Here is a 12,519-nt window from a genome sequence, read left to right on the forward strand (position 1 = left end):
ACAGCAGACCTGCGGGACCGCCTTCAATATTGTACCTGTCGCAGGCAGGCAAAGTTGTAAGTTGATTAAAACCACTGTTTACTTCGACAGGAGTCTTCGAGTGAATTGATGGTCCTAAAAAGTAAGGTTAATGGGGGGGGGTTACTGGTATAGGGTGGATACGTTAGGCTTGAGTAGGGTGATCATTGCTCGGCACAACATCGAGGGCCGAAGGGCCTGTTCTGTGCTGTACTGTTCTATGGTCACATCAGGCAGGAGCAGATTGGATGGGCCGGATGGCCTACTTCTGCTTCCAGTCTCATGGTCTTATAGCCCTACAATGCTTTCGCATCCGATTTACTTTTGAAAGTTACTATTGAATGTGCTTCCACTATCCCTTCATGTAAAAAAAAAGTAAGGCGCAAATAACCTCCTGAGGTTATGGAAGTTGCTATATAAATGCAAATCTTTTCTCTCTTCCCGGTATAGGTTGAGGGGGGAAACCTACTCTCAGCTCCTCGGTGTGGGTGTCTCCCTCCATTCAGGACGCGCGGCTCTGCAAGGAGACAGAAGGTGCGGAACCTTTTTAAAAAGCTGTAAAGTCGTTGACATTTGATGTGAGCACCTTGAGCCGAGCCGAGCTGCCCGACTGCTCCTCCTCCCCGAGTGGCCACCGACCGTTACTGACGGAACGCCGAGCCACGCCGGAAGTAAGCTGTCCGACTTCCGGGAAGCGGCTCGTGCGGCAGAAGTTTCTGGTGACAGTCCCGATGCCAAGAAGGTGGGCCGGGCCAGGCCCAGGAGCAGGGCGGGAAGTGACCGTTACTCCTGCTCAGCCCGGCACAGAGAGGGGAAGCTCCCGCACTAACCGGCCCGCCCCCTGCCGCCGAACATCTCCACCCACGCGTTTTTGTCTTCCCAGTATGTTTCCAGAACGTTCCGGATCAGGAAGAGTTTGAGGTTTTTGCCCCGTCCCCCCCGAGTGACGATGGAAGGCAGCGAGTGTGCTGCGGAAGGCAGCGGGTCTCCCCCTCGGACCACCGAGAATAGGGAGAGCAGCAGGGAAGCTTGTGACTTGAAGCAGGTGGGTGGTAGGAGCTCCTGTTGTGCCTCTAACTTTTTTAATAAATTGAGACGCATCTCTTGTTGACCCTCAGGCTCCAGCGCTGTTGTTCCCCGTGACCCTCACGGTCATTTGTGGGGTCTCCCCACCACCCCATCAACGCAACCCAACGCCTTCCCCGGGTCTACCTTTCTGCACACAAGGTGGCCATTCGGCCCATGATGACAGCCGGAGGGCGCTATCCTGCTCCCGGCCCACAGACCTGTACCTTACAGTATTTGAGGTGTAAATTCGACCCCTGTCCACCCTGGGCCTTGGCCCCTTGACCGTCCCGGCCCCATGGCCTACCTTGTCGTCGCCCCCCCCGCCCCCACGGACAGTCGTCCCCTTGTCGTTGCCCCCCCCCCCCCCCCCCCCGTATGCCTCCCTCCCCATTGCCTGCAGTCCCCCGGGCAGTGGCCCCTCGTCGCTGTCCCCCGGCCAGCGTCCCCCTTGTCGTCGTCCCCCGGGGAGCATCCCCCCGGGCAGCGTTGCCGTCCCCCCGGGCAGCGTTGCCGTCCCCCCGGGCAGCGTTGCCGTCCCCCTGGGCAGCGTTGCCGGCCCCCCCCCCCCCCCCGGGCAGCGTCCCCCTCGTCGCCGTCCCCCCCAGGCAGTGTCCCCCTCGTCGCCGTCCCCCCTGGCAGCATCCCCCTTGTCGCCGTCCCCCCGGGCAGCGTCCCCTTCGTCGTCGTCCCCCGGGGATCGTCCCCCCCCGGGTAGCGTCGCCGCCCCCCCCCCCCCCCCCCCCCCCCCGGCAGCGTCCCCCTCGTCGCCGTCCCCGGGTCAGCGTTGCCGTCCCCCCGGTCAGCGTCCCCCTTGTCGGCGTCCCCCCGGGCAGGGTACTCCTCGTCGCCGTCCCCCGGGCAGCGTCCCCCTCGTCGCCGTCCCCCGGGCAGCGTCCCCCTCGTTGCCGTCCCCCGGGCAGCGTCCCCCTCGTCTTCATCCCTCGGGGAGCGTTCACCGGGCAGTTTCGCCCCTCCCCTCGTCGCAGTCCTCCAGGTAGCGTCCCCCTCGTCGCCATCCCCCGGGCAGTGTCCCCCCTCGACTCCCTCCTCCCCCGGGCCGATCTTGCCTCCCTTTTTATGTGCTTTCTTCTCACTGGCCTGGGTGCTAAACTACTTTTAAATTAGTATTCTACATAGGCTGGCCATGTGAGATGTCCTGTGGAAACCACTACAGTGACCACTTGTGTAACACCTCGGATCAGCCTGGAAGCATGACTCTGAGCTTTGATCGTTTGTGATTTTAATTCACAAGCTCATTCCCATTGTACCTTCAACCTTTTGCACTGTTCCAATCAAAGTAAACTTGAGAAACAGCACCTCTTTCGGTTAGGCGCTTTTCAGATTTGATGTTAAGCTGCAAGATTTCAGGTGATGGCACTTGGCATGACAACTGTCACTTATGATTCTGCTATTGGAGTTCTCCCACATCTAGACTCAGCTTTGTTTATTTACTTGCCCCATTGCCGTCTCCTTTTCCCTTGCACAATCACACAATCATCACTTTTTAAAATAAATCTTTCAAGGGATGTATATGCCACCAGCAAGGCCTCATTTGTTGCCTATCCCTACCTTCCTGGGGAAGGTGGTGGTGAACTGCTGCCCAGATCAACTGAAGTCCAAATGGTGCAAGTATACCTACAGTGCTGTTCGGGAGGGAGTACAGGATTTTGCCAAAGCAAAAGTGAAGGAATGGCGTTATGTTCCAAATCAGGATGGTGTGTGACTTGGAGGGGAACTTCGTGGTGATATTCACCATGTGTCTGCTGCCCTTGTCCTTCTAGATGGCAGAGGTTGGATTTAGCATGGCCAATCCACCTAACCCGCACATCTTTGGACTGTGGGAGGAAACCGGAGCACCCGGAGGAAACCCACGCACACAGGGGGAGGACGTGCAGACTCCACACAGACAGTAACCCAGCCGGGAATCGAACCTGGGACCCTGGAGCTGTGAAGCATTTATGCTAACCACCATGCTACCCTGCTGCCCCAATTGTCTTATTGTCACGAGTAGGCTTCAATGAAGTTACTGTGAAAAGCCCCTAGTCGCCACATTCCGGCGCCTGTCCGGGGAGGCTGGTACGGGAATCAAACCGTGCTGCTGGCCTGCTTGGTCTGCTTTAAAAGCCAGCGATTAGCCCTGTGAGCTAAACCAGCCCCCAAGAAGCTGGGGCTTCTTGATTCCATACTTGGTCAAATGCAGCCTTGATCTCACCTTGGCTCTGTGTTCAGCTCTTGTCTGTTTTTGAACTATGAGATCAGGAGTTGAATGACCCCGATAGAACCCTAATTGAGCGGTATTGAGTAAATTATTGTTATGCAAGTGCCACTTGAACTGTTCTGCACCTATCCCATTTAGAATGGTGGCAGTGCCACACAAAACAAAGGAGGATATCCTCTGTATGAAGGTGGAGACTGTGGTAGTCATTCCGACTAATACTGTCATGGACAGATTTACCTGTGAAAAGTGGGTTTGCGAGAGTGAAGTCAAGTAGAGGTTTCCCTCTTTTGCATTCTTTTCCACTTGACACGCAAGCCCAGTTTGGGAAATATGTCCATTGTAACATGACCTGCTCGATGAGTAGCGGTGCTACTGAGCCATTCTTGATGATGGGCATTAAAGTCTGCTGCATGGAGAAGTCTGTTTCTTTCAAGTCGTGTTCATCTTGGAGATTCATCAGCTAAGGGATGGAGGTAGGAGGTTTCATTGACCATGTTTGACCTAATGCCATGACACTTCACAAGGTCCAGAATTGATGTTGACAACTCCCAGGTAAACTCCCTAGTAACTTTATACCACTCTACCACATTGAGACAAAGCCCCATCTTCATACTGGGGATACCCTTATTTGTTTTGTGTGGCATCGCTGCTTCTAATGGGTCTGTCTGCATACCGGAAGTCTGCAGAGGGATTTGGATAGGTTAAGTGAATGGGCTAGGGTCTGGCAGATGAAATACAATGTTGACAAATGTGAGATTATCCATTTTGGTAGGAATAACAGCAAAAGGGATTTATATTTAAATTATAAAATATTAAAACATGCTGCTGTGCAGAGAGACCTGGGTGTGCTAGTGCATGAGTTGGTTTACAGGTGCAACAGGTGATTAAGAAGGCAAATGGAATTTTGTCCTTCATTGCTAGAGGGATGGAGTTTTAAGACTAGAGAGGGCAGTTAAGAGTTAACCACATTAGTTGGGTCTGGATTCACATGCAGACCATAGATTACATAGAACATACAGTGCAGAAGGAGGCCATTCGGCCCATCGAGTCTGCACCGGCCCACTTAAGCCCTCACTTCCACCCTATCCCAATAACCCCTCCTAAACACTTTTTTGATTCTAAGGGCAATTTAGCATGGCCAAACCACCTAACCTGCATGTCTTTGGACTGTGGGAGGAAACCGGAGCACCCGGAGGAAACCCACGCAGACACGAGGAGAACGTGCACACTCTGCACAGACAGTGACCCAGCAGGGAATCGAACCTGGGACCCTGGCGTTGTGAAGCCACAATGCGCTACCATGCTGCCCAAGACCAGACCAAGTGAGGAAGGCAGGTTTTCTTCTATGGAGGACATCAGGAAACCAAATGGTGTTGTACATCAATCTGATAGTTCCATGGTCACTGTTACTTATGCTAGCTTTTTAATTCCTGATTTATTAATTTAATTTAAATTCCATTAACTGTTAGGTTGTGTTTTGAACCCAAGTCAAAAGATTGCATGATATATCTGGACACTTTCTTTCTTTACTTTATCAATTACCACAAGCCATTTGCACCATGGAACCTTTTGTCCTTTAATCTCCCCTGCCTTCCACCTTATCACAGACCTTCCCTTTTGTTTTTTATGCCTGCTCCCCTTCCACTGGCTTAAAACGTCCCACGAACAGTACTGTGATAATAACCAGATAGTGTTTTTGTGATATTGGTTGAGAGATAAATGTTAGCCAGGACACTGGGAATAATGTCCTTGTTTTTCAAAATAGTGCCATGGGATCTTTTCCCTGTTCCCCTGAGAGGCAGGTGTCTCAATTTAGCATCTCATCCGAAAGACAGCAGGCAAGATTCTCCGCAAATGCGGAGAGTCGTAAAGGCTGCTGTGAAACTGGCTGTGTTTCACGGCAGCCTTCACTCCCGTTCCCGGGACCCGATTCTCTACCGCCCCCCAATCGGGGCTAGGAGCGGGACCCCGGGAATCACGGCGCTGCGGCCTTAACGACCGTCGTTAAGGCTGCGCACCAAGATGACGCGTGGCCGGCTCCAACACACGCATGCGCGGGTGACATCATCACGCCATTGACGGAAACCGCATGCCTCCACCGCCACCCGACAAGATGTGGCGGCTTGATCTTGTCGGGCGGTGGAGGGGAAATAGTGCGTCCTTTTTGGGCGCAGGCCCGACGATCGGTGAGCACCGATCGCGGGCCTGTCCCCTCCCGAGCACAACGGTGGTGCTCCCGCCCCAAACGGGCCTCTGGATGCTTCAAACGGGCATCTAGCGCCCGTTTTAAAGACGGCAGCAAGCAGGTGTGTTTGCTGCCGTGAAAAAACGGGCGTAAAGGTTCGGCCCATCGGCCGCGGAGAATCGCCGCTCGCCGTAAAAAACGGCGAGTGGCGATTCGTAACGTGGGTCGGGCAAGGGGGGTGGAGAATAGCGGGAGGGCGTGAAAAATGTTGGGAGGCCCTCCCGCTATTCTCCCAACCGGCGTGGGCAGTGGAGAATCGCGCCCAGCATTTCTGACAGCGCAGCCCTCCATCAGATCTGCACTGGAATGTCAGCGTTGGATTTTAGGCTGAAATCGTGGATTGGGACTTGTGCCCAGAACCTTCTGACTCAGGAAAGAGTGCACACAGGAAGGAGACAGAATTACAGACTGACTTTGTTGAGCAGGATGGCTACAAATGCAGTCAGTTTTTGTCAAAGGAAAAGATGTGTGGGTTTTTGCTGAAAAAAAAGCTAAGAAATGAAGATTGTTGGGAAAACCTCCTGTTTAAGTTAAATAAGACAGCTGACTGATATGGAAAAACATGGCATGTTCACAATATAGCGTTGAGTGAATTGAACCAAAATAATTTGGTTGCATCTGTTGCTCTGTATGATTCACCTTAGTACAGAGCAAATCTGCTTAACAATTTAAATCCAGTTTCATCGCATCTGAACTGTCCCTTCAGTGAAAGTGTGAAACACACAATGATGAAGTTGTGATCAAATGGAAGTGTTATTTCTGTACCTTCACTATTGCCTACATTGGTATGGGTCAATGTGAATCCAAGTGCCAAATGAAAGACAACCAAACTATTAATGAGAGAGACTGATACTTCTGAATCTATGTAAGTTATCTGTGGCAAATACTAATTTATATAAAGTGTACATGTAGGATCCTCTGGATTTCTATTTGAGTGACGAGGTAATTTAGTGCCTATTGGTCTGAGAAGCCATTATTTCGAAATTAATATCCTGGTGTCTTGCATCATTCATCATGCTGTCTCAACCATTTCTATAAAATGTTAAACCAACCCATCCACCCAGATCTGATAGAATTCTGCATGATGGCCCGAGTGTTGAGTGGTAATGTCGAGGAGGTCTCGGGCTTTTGTTATTTGTTATTGTTACTCTAATAGCTGATCATAAGCTTCCACTGTTGATTTTATCATTTAGAGTTGCTTTACTTCACACAGTTTGTATTAAAATATTGATTCCATACCTTGAGAGTCAATTTCAATTCTAAATTGTCTCTATAATGACTTCCTGACCCCCTGTTGAAAATAAGGTTTCTACAAGTTTCTGCGGGCTGCATTTTGAGCTTCCTTCCCTCAAGCTTTTAGAGAAAGAATCAACTTTATTCAGTAGTAACACTCCAACCTCTGAGTCAGAAAATTGTTTGTTCCAACATTTGAGCACATAATTTAGGTGTGATCCTGAGGGAATGCTGCATTGTCAGCAAAGCCATCTTCCAGTTGAAAATTGATGAATTGGTTGAAAGTGCTTTAGCTCATCTTGGGAAAAATTATTTTCTCTTGATTATAAAAAATATTGAAATTAAATTGGTAGGCATTTTTGTTCTTTTGAATGTTCTGGTCTTACAATGAAAATGTCATCCTTTCTGCCAGTGTTCCCAATGCCTACTTTGCTATATGGTGCTAAGTTAAGAAGGATTTGGAAGAAATATTTTTTATCTTGTAGATCTTCCCATTTTCATCCGATGGAATATGCACCATGCTCCCTCTCATCCCTCCCAACAGAATACTTTCCTCTTCTCAATTTCAGTCCGAATGGAAATTTGAGCTTTTGTTTGGCTTGTGGTTTTACTTAGGGTTAGGATATGTATGGCAATATCCTGGCAACATCAGCAACAACGCCCCCCCCGAAGAAAAGGATTCAGATTTTCCGACTGCCTCTGGCCGGCTAGGTTCAACAGCGAGTATGCTTGTACTTCAAATTATTGCAGAGACCGGCATGGCAGTATACGTGCCAGTCAGTGATGTTCTCATTGTCGATGCACCAAAGTCCTTGTGCCATCTCTTGACACCATTTAAAGTTGCCCATTTAGTATAGGAATGATGACAAACGACAAAAGATCCACTATAAGATATCCAGCTTTTAAATGCCACATTAGTGCGAACTCCCATGCTACTGACTTGTCACTTCTTGTGTACAAGTCATGGCAATATATACAATACACATTTTACATCCAACATCTGCAAGGTTTTGCTTTTATTTCAGTGTTATGTTTAAATTTGATTTTCACACTTTAATGATATATAAACAGTATTCAATTAACTGGAGTATTATAACATTAAAATACTCAACTCAAATTGCTTCCACGAAGAAGAAAATTTCCAATGGTACATTCCACAACCTCAAAACACTAAAGCATTCACAGTCAATGAATTACTTTGAAGTGTAGTCACTGTTATAATGTAGGAAACAGGGGAGCCAATTTGCGATACCAATGAGACAAATGATTGACTAAATTATTTTTTCTAGTGTTGCTTGAGAGATAAATGCTGGCCAAGCTGTCAGGAGAATTCTTCTGTTCTTTGAATAGTGCCATGAAGTCCACCTGAGGGCAGATATGACCTCAGTTTAGTGTCACCCTCGGTATTACATTGGAGTGCCACCAGGATTATCTGCTCAAGTTTTGCAGTTTAGCCCATGATTTGTGATCAATAGTAAAATGTCTGGAAGACTGTCATAATTGTAGAATAATCATAAAGCTACTGTATAATTAAGTGGTTAGTGAGAGTGAAACACATTGTGTAGAATAGTTTTTATCAGTTTATTCCAAAAAGTCGTCTTACCAAAAGAATAACAAAGCTGTCATCAGTTATTACTGCTGTTTTGCTTTTATTCATTAAATGCTTCATTTTAAAATAGGAAAGCATTCTTGGTGGCAATGAGGTGAAAAGCACAGCAGTAGTAAAATACTCTGCTGCCCCACCTCCTGCAGCTTATGCACGGCTTCAAGAGAAAACGGATCTTAAATTGCCACCTGCGAATTGGTTACGTGGAATTAGTCAGCTTGGACAATTGGGTGCAACCTCTCTTGGAACGAGCAAAAAGAGTAAGCCATTTTCCAGGTGAGTTATGGAGTGATGATTTACCTTTGGTTTATTTCTGTTGCAAAATGAATGCTCATTTGCATTTTATTAATGTATATCCTTTTTGTGATTTATGAGGTTTTGACTGTTTCCAATGGGCTCGATCCACACAAATTCACAAAGCACTGAAATGTTTTTATATGAACAGATTAATCACAGCACTCAAATAATATTAATAATCTTATTTTTTTTTAACAAACAATTTTAGAGGTATTTTTCGGCATTGTAAACAGTTACAGACATCAACAAAAAGAAAGCAAAAAAGGCAAAAATGTGCAAACATCCATGTACAATCAATACTTCAATTGTACCATACTGCACAAGCCCGCTCCTCTCCCATCGGCACTACCCGTCAATTTATCCCTCCTACTGTAACCCCCCCCCCTGCTGACGCTCACTCTCCTGCAAAGAAGTCAATGAATGGTATCCACCTTCGGGAGAACCCTGTACAGATCACCTCAAGGCGAACTTAATTTTTTTCCATACCCAGAAAACTCGACATGCCCGAAAGCCACAACTCAGTCTTCGGGTGCTTTGAGTCCCTCCATGACAGTAATATTTGTCACCGGGCTATCAGGGAAGCAAAGGCCAACACATAGGCCTCTTTCTCACCCTGGACTCCCGAGTCCTCCGAAACTCCAAAAATTGCCACCCCTGGACCCATCGTCACCCTTGTTTTTAGAACCCGGGACATGATCTCCGCAAATCTCTCCCAGTACCCCCTAAGCATTGGACATGTCCAAAATATGTGTACGTGGTTCGCTGGTCCTCCTGCGCACCTAGCGCATTTGTCCTCTACCCCAAAGAATTTGCTCATCCGAGCCACCGTCATGTGGGCCCGGTGAACGACCTTAAATTGAATCAGGCCGAGCCTGGCCCATGTTGCGATCGAATTTACCCTACTCAGGGCTTCTGCCCACAGCCCGTCCTCCATTTCCCCGCCTAGCCCCTCCTCCCATTTGAGTTTCAGTTCCTCCGTCTGGGACCTTTCCCCCTTCATGAGCAACTTATAAATATCAGAGACTCTACCCTTCCCTCCTTTCCATTTAGAGACTATTCTGTCTTGGATCCCCATTGGCGGGAGGCATAGGAAGGATGGGACCTGTCTACGGACAAAGTCCCACAACTGTAGGTACCTGAAATCGTTTCCCCTTACCAGACCAAATTTCTCCTCCAAGCTCCTCAGACTCTCAAAGCTCCCCTCCGGGAACATATCGCCCACCCTCGCCCGCCACCATGCTCGAAACCCCCCATCCATACCCCGGGGGCAAACCGATGGTTGTTGCAGATTGGCGCCCAGACAGACACCCCCACCTCCCCTACATGCCTCCTCCACTGGCCCCATATCCGCAGGGTCGCCACCACTACCGGGCTGGTGGAGTACCTGGCCGGCGGCAGCGGTAGAGGAGCTGTGACCAGGGCTGCCAAGCTGGTGCCCCTGCACGAAGCCGCCTCAACCCGCTCCCAGATAGACCCCGTACCCACCATCCACTTCCTTATCATGGCGATGTTAGCCGCCCAGTGATAGTTAATCAGACTCGGCAACGCCAGCCCTCCCTCACTGCGGCTCCTCTCAAGCATCGCCTTCTTCACCCCAGGGGATTTTCCCGTCCAGACAAAGCTCATGATCATCTTGTTAACCCTTTTGAAGAAGGACTGTGGGATAAAGATCGGGAGGCACTGAAAAATGAACAGGAATCTAGGGAGGATTGTCATCTTTACAGTCTGCACCCTCCCTGCCAACGACAGCGGGAGTGCATCCCATCTCCGAAACTCTCCCTTCATTTGTTCCACCACCCTGGCCAAATTTAACTTGTCCAGCCTGCCCCAGTATCGCGCCACCTGAATCCCCAAGTACCGGAAACTTTCCTCAACCAGCCTAAATGGTAGCTCTCTCAGTCTGTTCTCCTGGCCCCTTGCCTGCACCACAAACATCTCACTCTTGGCCATATTTAATTTGTACCCTGAGAACTGGCCGAACTTCCTCAGTGTCTCCAGTATACTTTCCATCCCGGCCAATGGGTCCGACACGTACAGGAGCAGGTCGTCCGCATAGAGAGAGACCCTGGGCGCGATTCTCCCAGAGGGGGAGAAATCATAAGGCTGGCGTCAAATCCGGGCGGGTTTGACGCCAGCGCCCCCCCTTCCCGACCGGGAACCGATTCTGGTCCCCGGTCAGGGCTAGCATGCCGACGCCGTAAACTCCGGCATCGCGGGCGTAACGAATTTCGTTAAGCCCGCTTGCCAGAGTTAGCGCCGGCTGACGCGTCATAAGACGTCAGCCGCGCATGCGCGGATTGGAAGACTCCAACCCGCGCATACGCGGATGACGTCATCGCGCATTTGCGCGAAACATGCGCAGGCCGGGATGCCCCTCAGCCGCCCCGCGAAGTGATACAGCGGGGCGGCGGAGGGACAAAGAGTGCGCGGGCATCGGGCCCGCTGCCCGCGATCGGTGCTCACCGATCGGGGGCCCATGGCACCCTTGGCACGGCCGTGCCAATCGGTGCCATGGTTTTAAAGATCGAGAGTTTACGGCCGTTTTTACGAACGGCCAGACCAGGTGTGTTTGCCGTTCGTAAAAACAGCCGTAAAGGGCTGGGAACTCGGCCCATCGAACAGCTGAGAATCGCTGCCGGCCGTAAAAAAACGGCGGCAGCGATTCGTGTCGGGCGTGGGGGGGGGGAGAATAGCGGGAGGGCGTCGGAACAGCGTGGCCGTAAAATTTTACGAGCCACGCTATTCTCCGCACCGTCGGGAGTGCGGAGAATCGCGCCCCCTATGTTCCACCCCGCCCCTAACCATCCCCTTTGCGGCTCTCAGCGCAATCGCCGGCGGCTCTATGGCCAGCGCAATCAGCAACGGGGAGAGTGGGCAGCCCTGTCTGGTCCTGCGGTATAGTCTAAAATACTCTGACACTTCTCTGTTTGTCCTGACGCTGGCCTTTGGGGCCTGATACAATAGTCTGATCCAATTCACCAGTCCCTCCCTGAACCCAAACCGTCTGAGCACCTCCCATAGATAGCCCCACTCCACCCGGTCGAAGGCCTTCTCGGCATCCATGACCACCACTACCTCCACCTCCTTGCCCGTCGCGGGCATCATGATCACATTGAGTAATCTTCTCAAGTTGGCCGACAGCTGCCTGCCTTTCACGAACCCAGTTTGGTCATCCCCAATCACCTCCGGTACGCAGTCCTCAATTCTAATCGCCAGGACCTTTGCCAGGAGCTTGGCATCTACATTGATCAGGGAGATTGGCCTGTATGACCCGCACGCTTCCGGGTCCTTACCCCGCTTCAATATCAGTGATATGGTGGCTTGCGACATGGTCGGCGGCAGGGTCCCTCTGTCCCTTGTCTCATTAAAAACCCTTGGCAAGACCGGTCCCACTAACTCAGAGAACTTCTTGTAAAACTCTACTGGGTATCCATCCGGCCCCGGGGCTTTCCCCGACTGCATGGCCTTCAGGCCCACCAATACCTCCTCCACTCTAATCAGGGCCCCCAACCCATCCACTCGCCCCCCACCTACTGTTGGGAATGTTAACCCGTCCAGAAACCTTTTAATCTCCTCTGGCTCTGCCGGGGGCTCCGAAGTGTACAGCTTGCTATAGAAGTCCCGGAATACCTTATTCAATCCTACCAGGTCCTCCACTCTGCACCCCTCCCCATCCACCACTCTACTTATTTCCCTGGCCGCCTCCCTCTTCCTGAGTTGCTGCGCTAACAATCTGCTGGTCTTTTCCCCATGCTCATACACCACACCCCTCGCCTTCCTAAGCTGTTCCATGGCCCTACTCGTGGATAGCGCCCCCCGTTCCGCCTGTGGTCT

At 50.6% G+C, this 12,519-nt stretch overlaps 1 protein-coding gene across 3 annotated transcripts in view; it reads left to right on the plus strand.

Moving 5' to 3' along the window:
• The first annotated feature begins 722 nt into the window (after positions 1-722).
• Positions 723-12,519, plus strand: part of edrf1 (erythroid differentiation regulatory factor 1) — a 92,672-nt gene continuing 80,875 nt past the window's right edge. Inside the window, exons 1-2 of one of the 3 annotated variants that reach the window (XM_038773739.1) lie at positions 723-1,063; positions 8,462-8,664. In XM_038773739.1, coding sequence (XP_038629667.1) covers positions 968-1,063; positions 8,462-8,664 — 299 coding nt within the window. In that variant the 5' untranslated portion in view covers positions 723-967. Of the gene's footprint in view, positions 1,064-8,461; positions 8,665-12,519 lie in introns of those variants that run through there. The other 2 variants (XM_038773740.1, XM_038773741.1) reach the window with 2 other exon arrangements.

The sequence above is a fragment of the Scyliorhinus canicula genome, chromosome 16, assembly GCF_902713615.1.
Source record: "Scyliorhinus canicula chromosome 16, sScyCan1.1, whole genome shotgun sequence".
NCBI classification, from domain to species: domain Eukaryota; kingdom Metazoa; phylum Chordata; class Chondrichthyes; order Carcharhiniformes; family Scyliorhinidae; genus Scyliorhinus; species Scyliorhinus canicula.